Source organism: Mauremys reevesii, linkage group 6, assembly GCF_016161935.1.
Source record: "Mauremys reevesii isolate NIE-2019 linkage group 6, ASM1616193v1, whole genome shotgun sequence".
NCBI lineage: Eukaryota > Metazoa > Chordata > Testudines > Geoemydidae > Mauremys > Mauremys reevesii.
Window position 1 is genome coordinate 113415598 of NC_052628.1, and position 19637 is coordinate 113435234.

The 19637-nt window shown below is 41.8% G+C and overlaps 1 protein-coding gene across 7 annotated transcripts in view; it reads left to right on the forward strand.

The window, feature by feature from the left end:
* LPAR1 (lysophosphatidic acid receptor 1) overlaps positions 1 to 19637 on the forward strand; it is a 102765-nt gene that overhangs the window by 50022 nt on the left and 33106 nt on the right. For all 7 annotated transcript variants that reach the window (XM_039544868.1, XM_039544870.1, XM_039544873.1 and 4 more), the window contains one exon: positions 657 to 1404. In XM_039544868.1, coding sequence (XP_039400802.1) covers positions 657 to 1404 — 748 coding nt within the window. The remainder of the gene's footprint in view (positions 1 to 656; positions 1405 to 19637) is intronic.

Genomic DNA, 19637 nt, shown 5'->3' on the forward strand with positions numbered 1-19637 from the left:
CCACCTTAATTGATTAATCTTGTTAGAGTTGGTATGGCAACACTCATTTTTTCATGTTCTCTATGTATATATATCTTCTAACTATATTTTCCACTCATGAAAGCTTATGCCCAAATAAATTTGTTAGTCTCTAAGGCCTGGTCTACACTGGGGGTGGGAGGTCGATCTAAGTTATGCAAACTTCAGCTACATGAAGAACGTAGCTGAAGTCAACGTATTTAGATCGACTTATTGTTGTGTCTTCACCACGGTGAGTCGACTGCTGCTGCTCCCCCGTCGACACTGCCTGCACCTCTTGCCGAGCTGGAGTACAGGAGTCAACAGAGGAGTGCTCAGGGATCGATTTATCGCATTTAGACTAGACATGATAAATCGATCCCCGCTGGATCGATAGCTGCCCACTGATCCGGCCAGTAGTGAAGACATACCCTAAGGTGCCACAAGGACTCCTCATTCTTTTTGCTGATACAGACTAACACTGCTACCACTCTGAAACAATTGTAATGTCATCTTGGATATGAATTTAAATACGTTGTCTGCAGAATTATTCATGTTTCCTTGTTTCAGTATCTGCCTTACTTGTAGAGGCAAGTTTGCAATCACTGGAATGCCTCTTTCAGTTCTGATGTCTGTTTTCTCTTTTTTTTTTTTTTCAGTCCACAGTCATGAGTGAACCCCAGTGCTACTACAATGAAAACATTGCCTTCTTTTATAACCGGAGTGGAAAATACTTAGCCACTGAATGGAACACTGTCAGCAAGCTTGTGATGGGACTGGGTATTACCGTCTGTATCTTCATAATGCTGGCCAACCTCTTAGTTATGGTGGCTATTTATGTCAACCGCCGCTTCCACTTTCCTATTTATTACTTAATGGCCAACTTAGCTGCTGCGGACTTCTTTGCAGGGCTGGCCTACTTTTACCTAATGTTTAACACGGGACCCAACACTAGAAGATTGACTGTAAGCACCTGGCTTCTTCGCCAGGGTCTCATTGACACTAGCCTGACGGCCTCTGTAGCCAATTTGCTGGCCATTGCTATTGAGAGGCACATTACCGTCTTCCGAATGCAGCTGCATACTCGGATGAGCAACCGACGAGTGGTGGTAGTAATTGTTGTCATCTGGACTATGGCCATTGTCATGGGTGCTATACCAAGTGTCGGCTGGAACTGTATCTGTGATATCACTCACTGCTCCAATATGGCACCACTCTATAGTGACTCTTACTTGGTTTTCTGGGCTGTTTTCAACCTGGTCACTTTTTTGGTTATGGTGGTCCTATATGCTCATATCTTTGGGTATGTCCGCCAAAGGACTATGAGAATGTCCAGGCACAGTTCTGGGCCCCGCAGAAATCGGGACACCATGATGAGTCTCCTGAAGACCGTGGTCATTGTGCTTGGTGAGTATCTACTTCAGCAAAAATGCTCCTCTCTGTTTCCCATAGCGTAAGTTAATAAAACATTTCATTAGTGCTAGAGGAGAACTGGAACATGCATGCCCAACCTTCCCATTGGCACATCATACATTTGTGGGGGATGGGAAAGGGAGTGAGTGAGCGAACACCAAGTGTTCATACCACTCTTGGAATTATCATATTTATGGAAGTGATATCTGAACCTCAGTCATTCTATAATTCAACATCTGTCCTGGTAATCCTGGTAATGTAATTTTTTTAAGGGGAACACTTCAGGGAGTGATGGAAAACAGGATGTGGATTATAATGCTGATATGCACAAGGCAAAAACAGCCCCTTCCCCAGGAGAAGCTTCACTTACATTTCCTGGTCCATTATAAACCTCCCCAATGCAGACATACCCTCTTTCATAGAAACTTTTATCCCCTGCATGTCTTCCTGGTGCTAGGCCTGTGTATTTGGCAGAGCTAAGCAGCTGCAGCACAGAAGTAGCACAGAGGTAGCTGCTACTTGCTGCATGCTTTTCATCTCCTAGGTAAGTACCCGCTGTGTTTTCCCTTTCTTGTTGCTCAAGAAATGGCACGTTCTCACAGGTATCTGTTGTCATATTTGGAGACAGTCCAGGTAACAAATGCTTGACTTGCTTCTGTGGCACAAAACCATTCCCTCTGTTCAGTGACGGATGTTGTCAAAAACTATTAAATCTCACTAAGTGAAGTCAAAATATGTCTAGCTAGGTTCAGATCTCTGTTATATACAAATGCATGGACATCTTTGTTATATTATTAGTTACATTAACATGAATTGGTGGAAGTTTATATTTAACTGCCTGCTGATTAATCTTGGAGCAAGAGGCAAGAATCTGTGCTTTAGTTTCATAAATACAAGTAGGTAAGTGTTGGTGTGCTCACTTATCTAACACTTTGGTAGAGGAGCAAATGTCTGTGTGCAATAGCAAGAACAAGCTGGAAGTTTACCAACGATCCATGTTACTGTATTATCTGTTTACTTGCATCATTATCATGTTTTGCTTTTCTCTCTAGGGTAGAAAAAATTGTTTTGAGTTGGGAAGGATAAAATGAGTAAACTTTCCCTTGATTCATGGACTGCCCTACTGCACTCAACGCTGTTTTTAAACCTGACCCATTCTACCTCCCTTTCACCAAATTCAAGCAGGCAGATGAGGTTCAGAAGAAAGCTTCAGCTCTGAGCATATCTTCCGAAAGCAAATCTATATTTTCCCTTTTGGATGAACTGCCACTCTTTCCAACTGTGAAGCAGTAAAGCACTTCCTGTCATATAACTGGCTGGTTAAATCTTGTAAACCAGACAAATAGTAAGCATTTTTATCAGTGCTTTGAAATAGTAAAAAATACTGAGTAAATCTCATTTGGTAGTTAATGCCAGTACAGCTGTGCCACTGTAAGACCGCTTGTGTGCCTGCAGTACGCCAACAGGAGAGAGCTCTCCCATTGGCATAATAAAAGCAGGCCCAACAAGCGGTGGTAGCTATGTCGGTGGCAGATGCTCATGTGAGTGCTTATGCCAGCAAAACTTGTGCTGCTCAGGGGAATGTTTTTTTCACACCTCTGAGCAACAAAAGTTTTGCCACATAAGTGCTAGTGTAGACCTGGCTGTAGTCCCGTAAAACACTTCTTGAGAAGTCTTATAAATAAAATTGCTTTCCTTAAAAAACAATAATGAATGTAGTTCTCAGGTTACCAGCACTTTACTATGTTTGTTTTACTGTATGGCCAACTCTTTTATGAAATGTGTATCCTGTGTGTAACAGGATATTAAGTATAGGACTTGAAGTAGCCTTTTCAAAAGAGATTAGATGCTTACATGAAAAATAGAAGCTGTAGTTACACTTGCTAGGACAATCTATAAGGGCTGTGAATCCTCATGAACCAGGGTATTGGGCTGACTGCTAACTGGGGTCAGGAAGGAACTCATTGTACCACTCTACTGGGTGTATTATTGCCATTAGCTATATGTATGCGGGGCTTCTTCTGGAGTATCTGACATTGGTCACTGTGGGGACCAAGGGACTGAAGTAGGTAGACGACCAGTCTGTTTCAGTAATTTTCCTTATCTGTAGAAGCCAATTAAAAGTCAACATTCAGCAACCATAGCCACACGGTTATTATAGCTATCACTTTTGTGCCTGTGGTTTGCAAATGCTGATTTCATAGCTATGACCACTGTAAGGATTACCAAGAAAAGTAAAAATTAATATTTGAAGCCAACATATTCAAACTTGGGTCTCTAAAGTTAACCATCCAGGCCCCAGTTCAGCAAAGCACTTAAGCATGTGCTTAAATCCCATTGGGTCTTAAGCACATATTTAAGTGCTTTACTGAATGAGGGCCTTGAAGAGGTTGCATGGTTTTCATAGACGTTGACAACCTGCACAGTCACCGATGCTGAGCACGTCTGAAAATCAGCGCACTTGCCTACGTAGCAAACATGGACTTAGCTTTCCCACTTTGGCCTCCAGATGCATTTGGACTCTGGCCTTCAGGTTTGCTTTCCTCTGATTCTCAGATGAGTTATTCCTCAGTATTAAGGGCAACAGTTTGTTGGCATGGACTAATGGTGATCCATCAGCCAGTGAGTCATGCCTTTCATGCAGCCACTGCACAACAGAGGTGGAAGTTTCTAGCTGGGCTTTCCAATGAGACTCTCAAAGCATAGCTTTCTATAACCGCACTGTATTATTCGCCAGTATGGATCTCAGTAAGAAATCAGACTGTTGAATGGGGAGCGGGAAGAGAAAGGGGGTAACATAATCTTTACTTCTAGGGGCCTGCTTTTAGGTCTGGTTGAAAATGTTCATGGTGAGCGAAATGAGCTTGATTTCAGTTGTAGCAGCTTCTAAATGTCTTTCTGTATAGCAAACCTACCGCACAAGGACACCGTAGGGAAACTGTGCTGGGATTGGTTTTCCCAGCCTTGGGATAAGATATATTTTCAGACCCGTGTGGAAAAACTCATGGAATATTTCTCTCTATGCTACTTGGCTCTTTCCAAATCAGCTTTCACTTTCTGCCTCAGTACATTACACAGAAGAGGAGAACTTGGGCTTTCTTGGTGGTCTAGCTGTTAATGCAATGTAGTGCATTAAACTCTGAGGCAAAGCTCAGCCCCTCTACAGAGAGAGGGGAAAGTGCCTTGGTTTTATTCTCAAAAGATCTTCTCCCCTGAAATTCCCTGCAGCTGACTCAAGAATGCAGTTGGTGCATGCTAGCCCTCTTGAACGGGAAGATTGGGTTTGCTCGACACAGAGCTGCTGTGCAGCAATGGCGGGGAGGGTAAGGTGAGGATCAGAATGAAAAATGAGTGGAGGGAAGGGGCTCTAGAGGAATCCTCAAATATAATTCAACAAACACTGCAAAGAGATGTAATGTTGATCTTATTTTATGGTCCTCTGAATCCATAAATAACCACTCCATAAGTCAGTCTACAAGGGATTCTTTCACTTGATTTCTCAACTTACATGAACTGGTCTTTCTGAAGTTAGCCAATGAGCCTAGAATTTTTCTCGTCCGTCCCTACTGCAGTTTCAAGGGGAGGCAGATAAACAAAAGAACGTCTTGTTTATCAGCCCTAGTAAATGCCTAACAGTGTCTGCCGTCCCCACATCTCATTGCCTTGCTCCAAGAGGACAGCCACCCACAAGGAAAAAAAAATCCTCTTCTGATGGACTATGCTGTCAGCATGTGTGAGGTGGAATCCAATTGAGTTGCATAAGAGGGCTCATTGTTTTCCCAATGACTAAGAGGGGTTGAAGCTCTGGCTGGAGCGGTCGGGAGCTGGCACACTGCGTCATCCCACAGAGCTGCTAGGATGTTGAATGCTGGGACTGAGTCAAAGCAGAAAACAGATTTTTTTTCTTTATTTTTTTTTTTGCTTTTCATGCCCTTTTATGTTTTTTCCTTGAGTAAAATATTTTAAACAGAAGGAAGTGATTTCATAGTTGAGTCCTTTCTTTTAACAAGGCTCCTTTTGAAATCTGTAATGTAACAAGAACATAAAGCTCTTTCTCCATAACATGCCTTTTTGCTCTGGGGCTTATGCAGAATTGATTCGTATAACAAACACAGACGTAAAATTGGGTCTCGGTTAGGCTGAGACTCAGATCATGCCGAAAGCATTTCATAATTGCAGTGTGTTATTAAAGTAGAAAAGGGAATTTGCAGAAAGAACCTAATTGATACAACAAGCTTAAAACATGCATCTTTTTCCTTTTTATTGCTTATCTTCAAACACTTTTAGGATGAAGTTTAAACCAGTTTTCCTATTGAGTTTTTAGTTAGATTCTTATCTGAATCTTCTTCACTAGCCAAATGCAGGGCCAGAAACATTCACTGCTATATGAGAGAGACAGATATTAAAGCTGTGAACCAGGAATCCAGAGATCGAAGTTCATGATCTTAGACTACTTGTGTGACCTTGGAAAAATTACTTAACGGCCAGATTATTTTTAATCCTGTTTAGGTGTCTAAGCATACAGATCGGTTGCAAGTGGAATTCCTAAAAGCACTAAGGAAATATCTGCATATTTCGGTGGATAAAGACATTTAAAAATCTGGCCCTTAATCTCTGTTTCTCAGTTTCCAATCTGTAACATGGGGATACACGCAGGGTGAGCAAAGAAGTGTCTTATCTATTTAAAATGTTAGCGGCTCACGGCAGGGATTGTCTCTCCATAGTCTCTATGGCAGGGGGTTCTCAAACTTCATTTCAACGCGACCTCCTTCTGACGACAAAAATTACGACATGACCCCAGGAGGGGGGACCGAAGCCTGAGCCCGCCTGAGCCCTGCTGTCCAGGACTGGGGGGGCTTGGGAAGCTGAAGCCCAAGCCTTGCCACCCCAGGCCGGGGAAGGGGGGAAGCAAAGTCAAAGCCCGAGGGCTTCAGCCCCAGGAAGGGGGCCTGTAACCTTCAGCCCTGGGCAGCGGGGATCAGCTCTTGGGCTTCGGTCCTGGGTGGTGGGGCTTGGGCTTTGGCTTTGGGCACAGGCGGGGGGCTTGAGCTTGGGCCCTGAGCCCCAGCAAGTCTAACGCCAGCCTTGGCGACCCCATTAAAATGGGGTGCAACCCGCTTTGGGGTCCCAACCCACAGTTTGAGAACCGCTGCTCTGTAGTAATACGAATGAACTAATAGTGAAGGTCATTCGTGGCGCACATGCAGTCTCGTTAGAGGCTATCCATAATGCAGTGTGGTATTGCTACTGTGCTTCCATAGGAGGGAGTCAGCGGGCAGGGGCGGCTCTAGCTTTTTTGCCGCCCCAAGCACGGCAGTCAGGCAGCCTTCGGCGGCTTGCCTGGGGGAGCAGCCCGGTCCCGCGGATTCGGCAGCTTGCCTGCGGGAGGTCCGCCGGTCCTGCGGCTTCGACGTACCCGCCGCCGAATTGCCGCCGAATCCGCGGGACCAGCAGACCTCCCTCAGGCAAGCCGCCGAAGGCTGCCTGACTGCCACCCTCGCAGGGACCGGCTTGCCACCCCAGGCATGCACTTGGAGCACTGGTGCCTGGAGCCACTGCTGTCAGTGGAGCTACTCAAAATAGCAAACACTACAGCCAGTAATCAGAGTTTGCAGAATTGGGCTCTTGTGTCTGGCATCGAAATTATAGTAACAACTCTTCCCAATTAAATGATAGAAGTGTGACAAAGTTGTCTATAACTGAGCCACAGATTTATTCCTTCTTTTTTTAGCCTCCCTTCCTGCACATTGTCAATATTATTTTACCAAAATTAGTCATGTATATTGACTTTAACTCCGTAGCTGCCTTCTGTGACATAGGTGGAGCAATGAATTCCTGATTGCTTGCACCTAGACTTCCCTGGGAACTGGGAAACCTGCACGATTTGTTTTCTCTGAAATGTAAGGACACTGGCAGTGTGTGAGAGTGATCCGATTGGCTTAACCGGCAAGACTTTGAAATAGAGATGGACGCAGGATTATAATGAATTTTAGTTGTTGTTAACCATTTTCCCAGAAAGGAGTGTCACTTTCTTTAAACGCATCCCCTTGCTATTGCAATGGAGAGATAAATGTGATGGAAACATCTGGAAGTTCAGGGTAAACATCTGGAAGGGTAGAACTGCTTGTTGATGGGGTTTTTTTCCTGCCACAGTTATGAATTGCACAAGAGACTTTAATTTTTTGTACTGACTCTGAAACTCTTTCACAACCAGGGTACCAAACTGAAATGAAATGCGGCAAACAATAACTAAGGTAATATAGTGAGCTCTTGCAAACCTAATTAATCCTCAGGGCTGGGGGGTAATTTTCGTTTTGCTTGGTTAAAGGAGTGTAGCAGGAAGTCACCTACTTCTCAACATATGCAGTTGGTTAAAGCAAATTCCACTGTATTATCAGTAACTTCTCCCCTACCCAGGTGATTGATTGGTTGACAGGCAGTTGTTACATGGTAGGATGAAAACCAGCCAATACTGTGGAGACTGACTTTTTAAAAAAATGTTTTCAATATGTATGCTGTCTGTCTGCTGTAACTGACATACAGTGCACCTCACAAGTGTTTCTGCACATCTTTGTCATGCATTAGAGAGGTTTGTTGTTTAAATATAAAGCAACCGCCCATATCATTCAGCAGTTTTAATGAGCTAATTCCCCACGCTGGCATATAGACACAGCTCATATGATGGTGACCGCTTACTTTTCATGAATGTCTATTACTTCCTCAAATCTTAAGGCCACTGACATCACTTTTTATTAGCTGGATTTCATCAGCTCTCAGGTGAGTGGACTCAGGGAGTGAGGTGAAGGCAATATTGTCTAGGCAGAGCTTGGCTGTGGCTTTTCTTAAACTCTGGCAGACCTTCTCTGCCAATAGACCATTATTCCTATGGTCGAAATCAAACACTATGTTGTAGTCGTGCGGCACGTAAATATCAGGATCTTTTAGTAGAGCAGGGATTTAACTTGGCACCCTGTTGACTGGAAACTCAGGGCTTCATCTGTTCATCCCGTCCCTGTAGAGTTTGTGACACAAAGAGCACTGAAGCCTTAATATCATTTTCCCTGAGATCATTCTCCTTAGCATATGTGCAACGTGCCTCAGGTGACACGTGACCAGGATTCATCACTGAATATGGTCCACTGATTGGATCATTAGCTTCCCTGGCCTAGGCCAGGTGCTGCTGGAGAGTGCGACCTGGGTGCTAATCTGTGTCCCCCCCACCCCCCCAGGAGAACACTGAAAATGCGCATCTCTTCTTAACTGTAAAGCATTGTTCAACTTAGCAGGCATGGCCTGATTTGGAGGGTTGTTAGGGGTTTTCTTTTAATGTTGATAGAGAAGGCAGTTGTGGTGTTGGTGGGGGGCTCTGCTTCCCACAACCCACTCTGCAAAGGGCAACTTTAAGAACCGGGGTGCTCCTGGAATTGGGAAGCACAATAGAATCTCTTCAGTGTGAGGGGCTTGTTCATCCTTCGCCAACCCTACACAGTAATGCTGTTTGTATGTTGATTCAGGCCTAAAGGGAAAACAAGTTCTGTAAACTCAGGAATTGGCATCAGGAGTCAGAGTCTGGCCATCAATGACTTTCTGTTCTAAAACAGGAGGAGCAGTATTTAGTCTCCTGGTGTTTTTAGATCGGTATATTTTAAAAGTGCATAGACTGTGAATTTAGCCATGGTCGAGTAAACTGGGAAGTTGCAGCTGATGATCTATAGACTAAATTGATCATATCAAATGTATTTCATAGGATTAATTCTCTTATACTGTACATATTTATATGTGAAGAAACAATGAGTTTGTAACATACTGTAAAATCATCAGTTATAAATCACGGATATGGTACATGTCTGATAACTATTGTATTTTACCATCAAAGGTACTATTTGAATGAAAAAGTGAATTCAAATTTGATACCTTAAGGATTTCTGCACTTTAAATATGTTTGTGAGAGGTCTGATTTTTGTTTTTACTTTGTGTTTTTGTGTTTGATGTTGTTCGAGTTGGTTTTTTTTGATGATTTCATGTAAGCACTTTCAGAGCAATTGTGACTTAAAACTAACACACGTCTAAAGCTCCGATTGAAGGAAATAGCTGCTATACTTCTTGCTTTTTTTTATTAAAGATGATATATGCTGCTAGTTTTATAATGCAGCACTTTTTTGCATGTTTCCTGCATAAAATTGTGAGTATTGTTGTGTAAAAGGTTGAGTACAATCAGTTTGTGAGGATGATAGAAGATCCAGCTATGCTATATCTTTGCCATATAGTTTGCCATACATGTCTTGAATTTTTGTCATTCCTGTCATCATGGAAAGAGTAGGCAGATAATTTACCAGCCCAGGCATAAAATCTTTCCTGATTTTGTTTTTTCCTGTTTAATATATCTTGACTATTGTACTAACTGGTTTAGACCCAGTTATAATCCATGGGAAATTAAAAAAAATGTGTTATGCAATTGTTAAATCAGCAAACTATAGGTCCAGATTCTCAGCTGTAAATCTAGATAGCTGCATTCAAGTCACTGGAGTTATTCAGACCTGAGGATCTGGCCCATAGCCTGTAAATACTTATCAGGGGCCAGAAAAATAACCTGAGTTTTGAAAGTCACTTAGTGTTTTGGTTTTGGTTTGAGAAAAAACACCATTATTGCATGCACTCTTTCCATAAAGAATCTCTCTGAATTTGACTCGACTGGCACTCCTAATGGAATTTATTTTTTTTGCAACTCATTATCGTTCATCTCTTATTCTGCATGAAAACAGCTTTATCATAACTAATTTAATACTTGTTTGGCAGTCAAGGATGATACTTTAATACAAGTGAATTCTGCTAGTCTACTTGATCCTCAAAATAATGGAGATTGACATATTGGACACTGTTGGCATATGTCTGACTCGAGGCTTCACAACAGTTTTGTTTTCCAAAAACAAACCAACGCTAGCTCACATAGCTGAAGCGACTGTAATTTGAACTTCAAGTTTAGAAAATGCTGTGGCAAGTCCTTTCTGTGAACCCTAAATCTGGTTTGAGGTTCTGACAGTTTAAAGCTATAGATATTTCTTTCTTTCCCCACTGCCCCTCTCAGTGAATCTACTACATCCACAAGTAAAACTAATGCATCTTGAGTAAACAACTTTTCTGTAAAATATTCTAAGTATCCTTGTTGAATTTGTGGCCTCATCATGGGAGAAACCATGTGGAAGTTTGGCCCTTTTGACTTAATAGGACAGATTTATTTTCCTTTTGGGTTCCTTTGAGACTGTGGTTTGAAGAACTTCTGTCAGTGCCTAAAGCAGGCATGTAGTTTTATATCTGGAGATTGAGGGGCGGGGGGAATAAATCCCTGTGGGAGGGCCAGTACCTTACAGTGGGAGGAAATGATGCCTCATTTATAAAAGACCTTTTCCTAAATTCAGTTCAGATTGATATCTTTTGTAGGGAGCCACATATTGGCGGGAAAATGAAAATGAAGCATTCAACAATGCATGGGATAAAGATGAACCTTGAGTAATCCTCCTTTTTCTGTACTCTTTCTCCAAGTTCAGTTCTTGGTAAAGAATCTTGGAATAGTGACTTGTAGAGACTCTTAGTTTAAAAGCACTTTTTAGGATGTCTTTAAATGGATTTCTTTAAATAGCAAAATTGAGGCTTTGGGGCCTATTTGTCCCATCAGTGCGCACAGTTAACGTGCATTAACAACAAAAATATTGGGCATATCCTTGCACCTGGAGTACAGAAAATAACGCTTTCTGCTGGGCAAAGTTGAAATAACGAACACTTGGCTGAGGAGTGAAACATAGCTGCTGAAAGCCTCACCTAAAGGAAATGAAATAGTTGTGAGTAAATTACTCTCCTTCAGCAGCATTACAGCCAAGGATATACTTAGGGTATGTCTACACTACGGGATTACTCCGATTTTGCAGAAATCGATTTTTGGAAACAGATTGTATAAAGTCGGGTGCATGCGGCCACACTAAGCACTTTAATTTGGCGGTGTGCGTCCATGTACCGACGCTAGTGTCGACTTCCGGAGCGTTGCACTGTGGGTAGCTATCCCATAGCTATCCCATAGTTCCCGCAGTGTCCCCTGCCCATTGGAATTCTGGGTTGAGATCCCAATGCCTGATGGAGCCAAAAATTTGTCCTGGGTGGTTATGGGTAAATGTCGTTAGTCAATCCTCCCTCTGTGAAAGCAATGGCAGACAATCATTTCGCGTCCTTTTCCCTGGATTGCCCGGGCAGACGCCATAGCACGGCAGTCATGGAGCCCATTCAGCCTTTTTTCAAAGGCAAAGGGAAAAAAAACATTTCTCGCCACACAGCAGCATCCCTTTGCAAGGTAGCAAAGATGGTTACCAGTCATACTGTACCATCTGCTGCTGTCATGGGTGCTCCTGGCTGGCCTTGGTGAGCAGCATCCCCTTTCCTTGCCTTGCGGACGACAGTATGACTGGTATCCATCATCGTCATCCTGTGGATGATCCTGGCTGGCCTTGGTGAGGTCGGTCGGGGGCGCCTGGGCAAAAATGGGAATGACTCCAGGTCATTCTCTTCTTTAAGTTTTGTCTAATGGAGATTCAGTCCTGCCTGGAATATCATGGCAGCTGGAGGCTTCTGCCTCAGGCTGCTCTCCCAGTCAGCAGCACCGCGTGGTCGCGCCTACCCCTTGCTACCAGGGCTCACAATCAGATACTTAGACCTCTACATTTTGCTGCAAATAAAAAAATTAAGCTGCCGTTTAGAGCTGTCCCCAACATACATATCCTGGGACATTTTGTATTTTACCAGTGTCAACCAAAGGCCCACACACAAATGGAGATTCAGTCCTGCCTGTGCTTCTATCCTAGTGCTTGTCACAGATTCCCATTTTCAACTATAAGCTGAGCAAGTGCAGAATAAACCACTATTCTGCAAGTGCAGAATAAACCACTCTGCTTCACTGTAAGCCAACCACCCTGCCCTCCCCACTTTGATCTCTGCTTGCAGAGGCAATAAAGTCAGTGTTGTTTCTTATTCATGCATTCTTTATTACTTCATCACACAAATGGGGGGACACTGTCACGGTATCCCAGGAGGGCTGGGGGAGGAGGGAAGCAAAGGGTGGGGTTGTTGGAGGGGCAGCCCCTAGAATGGCATGCAGCTCATTATTTCTGCGGGATGTCTGGTGCTCTGACCCGGAGCGGCCGTTTGCCTCTGGTTCTTTAGTAGGCTTGCCTGACATTCTTGGCAGGACTGACTCTCCATTAGACAAAACTTAAAGAAGAGAATGACCTGGAGTCATTCCCATTTTTGCCCAGGCCCCCAACCGACCTCACGAAGGCCAGCCAGGTTCATCCACAGGATGACGATGATGGATACCAGTCATACTATAATGTCTGTCGTCCGCAAGGCAAGGAAAGGGGATGCTGCTGAGTAGCGCTGCAGCACCGCGTCTGCCAGTAGCATCCAGTAGACGTACGGTGACATTGAAAAAAGGCAAGAAATGGTTTTTTTCCCTTTGCTTTCACAGGGGTGTGTGGGGGAGGGGCTGATGACATATACCCTGATCCACCCGCGACAATGTTTTTGACCCTTCAGGCACTGGGAGCTCAGCCCAGAATTCAAATGGTTTTCGAAGAGTGAGGGAACTGTGGGATAGCTACAGTCATCAGTGGCCCCTCCCTCCATGAGCGTCCATTTGATTCTTTGGCTTTCTGGTACGCTTGTCTCAGCTCCTTAAGTTTCACACAGCACTGTGTTGAGTCCCTGTTGTGGCCGCTGTCCATCATGGCCTTGGAGATTTTTTCAAATGTTTTGGCATTTCGTCTATTGTAACGGATTTCTGATAGAACAGATTCATCTCCCTGTACAGAGATCAGATTCAGTATCTCCTGTACAGTCCATGCTGGAGCTCTTTTTTGATTCTGGGACTGCATGGTCACCTGTGCTGATCAGCGCTCCACACTGGGCAAACAGGAAATAAAATTCAAAAGTTCTCGGGGCTTTTCCTGTCCACCTGGCCAGTGCATCCGAGTTCAGATTGCTGTCCAGAGCAGTCACAATGGTGCACTGTTGGATAGCTCCCAGAGGCCAGTACCGTCAAATTGCGGCCACACTAACCCTAATTTGAAATGGCAATACCAATTTCAGCGCTACTCCCCTCGTCGGGGAGGAGTACAGAAATCGATTTTAAGGGCCCTTTATATCGAAGTAAAGGGCTTCATTGTGTGGACGGGTGCAGGATTAATTCCATTTAACACTGCTAAATTCGAGATAAACTCGTGGTGTAGACCAGGCCTATGAGAGACAGGATGGTGAGGTAATACCTTTTATTGGATTAACTTCTGTTGGTGAGAGAGACAAGATTTTGAGCTTACACAGAGCTGCTTTTGTAAGCTCGAATACTTGTCTCTCTCCCCAATAAAAGATCATCACCCTCTTTGTCTCTTTAAGGACCAACACATCTATGACAACACTGCATACAAAGATGTACTTGTCTGTCTTGACACCTCCAAAATACTAGAGGTTGAAACCTTTTTGTGAGAGAATCTCTCTACCCCAAAGGTCTTACTTAGTGAGCAATGGGAAGATCTGTGATGCTGTGAAAGGGTGGCCAAGTATGTAACTTCATAACTAGAAATTCAGTGGGTATAAGAAGATCTACATGTGATATTTCAGAACACAAGTAAAACTCTTTGATTAGAATGACCCACGCTCAACATTGCAATAGGATCTGTTAAAACAGAAGGGGGACGTTTAGACTATAGGAAAGATGCCTATACCACGTTTGTAATATGGTTTCATCCAAAATACCATGTTTTTGGAAAACATGTTCCCATGTGGTTGTGTGGTTTGAAAGCAAAGGGTTTGGGAGCTCAGAGGATCTTGGTTTCTTGTCCAGGCCAAATCTGACTCATATTGTAACTTGCACAAATCATTTGACCTTCATGTACCTCAGAGAACTTAACTAGAAAATAGAACTAAAACCACAGGACCTTACTGAAAACTAGAATGCTGGGGGAAAAATTAGATAAATAAAAATGTCTGCTATTAACTTTTGTCAGATTGTGTAATTCTTGTGCTAAATGAGTCATGAAAATTGGCTTGTTCTACATGTGTTGCCCAAAGTGTCACAAATAGAGACTTTTTTTAATTCTATCTGAGAGAGTTTCATTTTTATTAATAATAAAAAAGTACAGTAAACAGTACTTGCAGTTGTTCCAGGTGTCATTTATTTAGGATCTTCCAGCAAAGCAAGAAAATACTTTAATATGTAGATGCATCCCAAAATAACTTTTCCTTTCATTATAGCCTTAATGCAGTGATGGCTGTTAAAGTTAACATTTGCCAGCAGAAGTACACAGAATGGTATCAGATACCAGTTTTTTATTTCCCAACATATAGAATAGGAAATTGTCAGGAAATGTTAGCTTTCGAATACAGGCTATTGTACGTACAGTATTAGACTTAAAATTAGAATGTGTTGGAGAGAGTTATTTGATGTTGATGTCTGTGGCTGGGTTTTCTCTACTCTTGCAAGAAGAGACAGAATATGGATTTAAATGCACCCATGTTTGAAAATGTTGGCTTTAACATCTGTGTTTGGAATTTTTGGAACCACTGTATTGTTTCTGTGATAGTGAACTCTATAACTAAAGTCTGCAAACGTGACTGAAGCAGAAACTGATAACAATCAGTGAATGCCTGATTTTTCAACCTCACTATGGAAATAAATTGCCATCAACATATTCACAAATTTGATGTGCTTAAAAATAACAAAAAAACAAAAAGTCCAAGGAAACCTCACTACGCATGTTGCCAATAGTCCCTACTCATGCAAGTAATCCCTCTTTAAGGCCCTTTCAGGTCATTGACACTATTTGTACAGGTAAAGGTTTGCTAAAGGAAACACTGAGGAGTGTATGCCTAAAACTATACAGTAGCTGATAGAGAAAGCAGGTTGTTAATGCAAAGACTGACATGTTGGCACTCCCTTACGGTAACAGGAACACTTCCGCGGCCTTTATCCACAAATCACTGTGAACACAAAGTATTCTCTCAGTGATGCCTTTATTTCTAGCCTGACAGCCCATGTTTGATTTAACAGCTTTTCTTTCACTGAAAAACTATGAACCACGTGTATATATATGTGTGTGTGTGGTTACTGTCAGTCAGACCAGCTACTACAGAAAGTCCAATCTACCATAGACTGGAGAAAATTGCAAAGAAAACGTAGTAAGCAGTGATAGCATTCAGGCAGACCTTTCTGCTGGACTGATCTCTTTCCTAAATAAACAAACACACCTACAGTCCTCCAAATAAAGCTTCAGAGTCATTGTAAAACTAATTCCAATTGATAGCATTTGTTTGGGATGTGACAGGTCATCACTCTGAGGTAAATTTTCTTTGCAGTCTAGCAGAGCAGTGTTAGGAAACATTCACAATTATGTGCAGTCATGTTTCTTATAGGCATATCAATTGGGTTTTCAGATAGGCCAGTTTTCCTGCTTCAGATCCCTTCTTAAAAATACCTCTGCCATGGTGTCATTAAACATTTTTTATTATGATTAGGCATCTTGTCTTGGTTCTACTACTTATCCCACTGCTCATAAGTCTCATTGTCCCCAGGTGCTCTGCCTACCTGTTTGTATCCATCCGTTATCCTCTTGTTTTATACTTGAAAGCAATTAATGGCAGGGACCATATTTTTGTTATGTGTTTTGCCTAGAACTTTGGGCCCCTGATCTCCAGTTAAGGCCCCTCAGCACTACTGAATTGCAAGTCATTAGTAATAGTCTGAGGCTGAGCGTACAACCCTTCTGTTCATCTAAATCGTCCTCATTCATGTGAGTTATCCGGCTGCTGTCAGTCAGGAAAACTTGCAGGATTACCTACAAATCACAAAGGTCACCAAACCCACCTTACATCCCCATGTGTCTGCCACAAAATACATTGCATGATAGTTTGTAAATTGGCCTATTGAAATAACTAGTAGACCATTGGCTGTTATTTATAGCCACTAGATATCCTAACATTTTTGAGAATGGTGTATTCTCTCTGACATCTAACTCGAGTTTAGTAATGCCCTACTGCTGCTATGAAGTTTAAAAACTACCTCAAACAATGCAAATTCTAGCATTGCAATCATTACAACAAAATCAGGGTTCCAGTGTTGCTGTCTGTCAGTTTTATTGTGGGTCTTGTAAGATCTGGTGGTTTTCTTCAGGTGTCGGCTCTTGGAGTCATGAATACATCAAAATCTCAGCTTTCATTAAAAAAAAAGGAAGTTTTTCTCTTTCATGGTTGCAGAAACTTGAAAGCATGAACCCTAAGGATTCAAAAACAGGAAGGCAAATTAAAAGAACCCCAAATCTATTATTTTAAAAATCTCATGATTTTAAAGACAATTGTATGATTTTTGAGACCTGAACTACTATTTTGGAATGCTTAAAGTTGGCAATATTGAGTTTGTGGGAGTTAATGAAGGCATACTTAATTGAAATTAATTTTAAAAAAATCAATTCCCAGGGACATGCCTGTGAAAAGGAGAAATTTTAAGTACCATGGTGATAGGTGCCTTAGAAATACTCTTACAGAGAAACATCTACATTCAACAACTAGGACAAGTAAAATATAAACTTGTTACATAAATGGGCATGCACCATTTGTATCCAGAGGGCAGTTTGCTGCTGCAGACCACTGTACTATCAGGAAAACAGCTGGATATTGGAGTAGGTTGAAATAATTTCTGGGAATCAGAATGAAGGAGAGGGTCTATTTGTTCTTCGTAAATTACTATTGTTTTTAAATGAAATCAGTATTTTTAGTGTAAAATCATAAGATATAATAACTAACCAGACTGAAAATGGGTCTCTAAAGGTATATCTGTACAGCAAAGGAAAACTCACAGCTGGAGCCCGGGCTCTGGGATTCTCCTATCTCCCAGCCCGAGCCCAGAAGTTAGCAATGAAGCAACCCAGCAGTCCAAGCCCCGCAAGCCCAAATCAGCTGGCGTGGGCCAGCCACGGGTGTTTAGTTGCTGTGTAGACATACCCTAAGAATGGAGTTCAGTTGGGGAGGGTAAATGAACAACTTTTACTGTTTCCTTATAAGCTTTGCATTTGAGTAAAAACCTACAATCCCATTTTATTATATTAAGATACAGATGTCTATGCAGTGTGTGTTAATGTGATTAACAACCCGGGAATAACTGCAAAGATATATTAAAATTAATTTCCTCCTTTCTTTTGAAAGAGATCTTTTAAAGAAAAGAAGTCACAGCCTTCAGAAGTAGTAAAGGCTGCTGGCCTCCAGCTTTTTTATCTCCTGGCACAAAAATAGCTTTTTTCCCTCTCTCTTCTGATTCAGTAGTTTCCTTTTTCTCTTACTCACTCTTTTGCTTGTGCGTTTAAGATTTTGATGTGGTCTCAGCATCCGCTCGGTTCTTATATTCAGGTTTGTTATTTTTTCTTCATTTGATGTTTTTTCTGAAACTCATGTATTTTACTCTTCCTTTAGCTATCCAATGAATAAAGTTTATTTCTCGTATCAGACCTTTAAAATGAATATGCTATATAAGTCTATTGCATGTCCGCATAAGAAGCTACTACTTTGCACAGCTAAATTAGATAACTTGAAAAAATTCTATATCTAAAAGAAACATTCAGCCAAATAGCAAATTGCTATCTGGGTCTAGGTATGAACCTGAATTAGTTGGATGCATTTTCACTTTGTAATCAAGCAAAGCAACATCAAGAATACTTAAATTGTGCACATATTTTTTTTACTAATATTTGTCCTGGAATTCGGGGACCTAATTAAGTAACAAAAAGTGAAGAAAATTCTATGCACCACAGTCATCTAAATGGTGTGCAGCTAACATTCCAAGAAACAGATTTATATGTAGAGTCAGGATCACAGCTCATTGCCAGTCTTGTAAGTAACTCTCAGGTCAAAATAGGTACATTTTAATATTGATATAACTGTATACATATTTCTGGAAACTATAATAGTTTAGGAATGATAGCTACATATTTACAACAAAAAAGGCCCATGATTTATAAATCATGTGAACCTAAAAATGAGAAACAGAAATTGTGTTTTGAAACATTTTATCTATTCCACTGACATGCAGTGTGAAAAATGAAAGGACTGGCTCATTACTAAAGCACAAAGTAAATTGTGTTGACCCCATTAATCTACACCGGGTTCTGAAGAGTCTGCTTTTGGTATAAAAAAGAAAAAAAAAAAGGTTGAAAATGTACTGATGTGCGTACCTGCATTTGGGCAAGTGCGTAGGTGATAAGGCAGTTGACCATAGAACTACGATAAACACATGGCAAAATATTTCTTTCCTTTCACTGTACAATGAGAACATTTCAATATTAATGGTGTCTTCTTTGCTTTGTTGCTCTAATTTAATTGGCGAAAGGGTTACAAAGAAGGAGCTTAATTCAAGCCTGTGCAGAGAGAATGGTGAAGGAGAACAGGGCACAGGCTAAACGTGTAGGCCTATCCAATTTAGAAAATTCTACCACTTTAACAATATTCAAGTATCAGAGGGGTAGCCATGTTAGTCTGACTCTGTAAAAAGCGACAGAGTCCTATGGCACCTTATAGACTAACAGAAGTATTGGAGCATAAGCTTTCATGGGTGAATACCCACTTCATCACCCACGAAAGCTTCTGTTCCAATACTTCTGTTAGTCTATAAGGTGCCACAGGACTCTTTGTCGCTTTTAACCCCCATACAATGGCACAACCTCCCTAATGTGAACATAGTTACACCAGTCTAAGCACTTCTATACTGATATATCCTATTGCTGCAAGGGAAGGGGAATAAGATATACCAGTATATAGGGCACCTTTAGACCAGTATAATTATGTTCATGCTGTGACTTTTCCCAGTATTAGGTAAAAATCACACCCTAACCAGCATAATTATACTGGTAAAACGGGAAGGTGAAGGCCAGACCTAAGATTCTGTTGGGCTGCTAAGACATGGAGTGCCCTGCAAGTATTTATTTGGGGTTTAGGATTTGTTTTTGGGTTTGTGTGTTGTTTTTGGTTTTTATCTTGGGTTTGTCTGGGGGGGGTTTGTGGCGGGGTGTGTGTGTGTGTGACTGTTTTGTTCTGTCGTTAAGATGGTGTGTTTTTGTTTTGTTTTTGTTTGCGGGAGGGTTGGGGCATGTAGAAAGAAATGCAAATTTTGTTCTAAGCTTTTTATTTCTGGTTTGGTAACTCGTCCT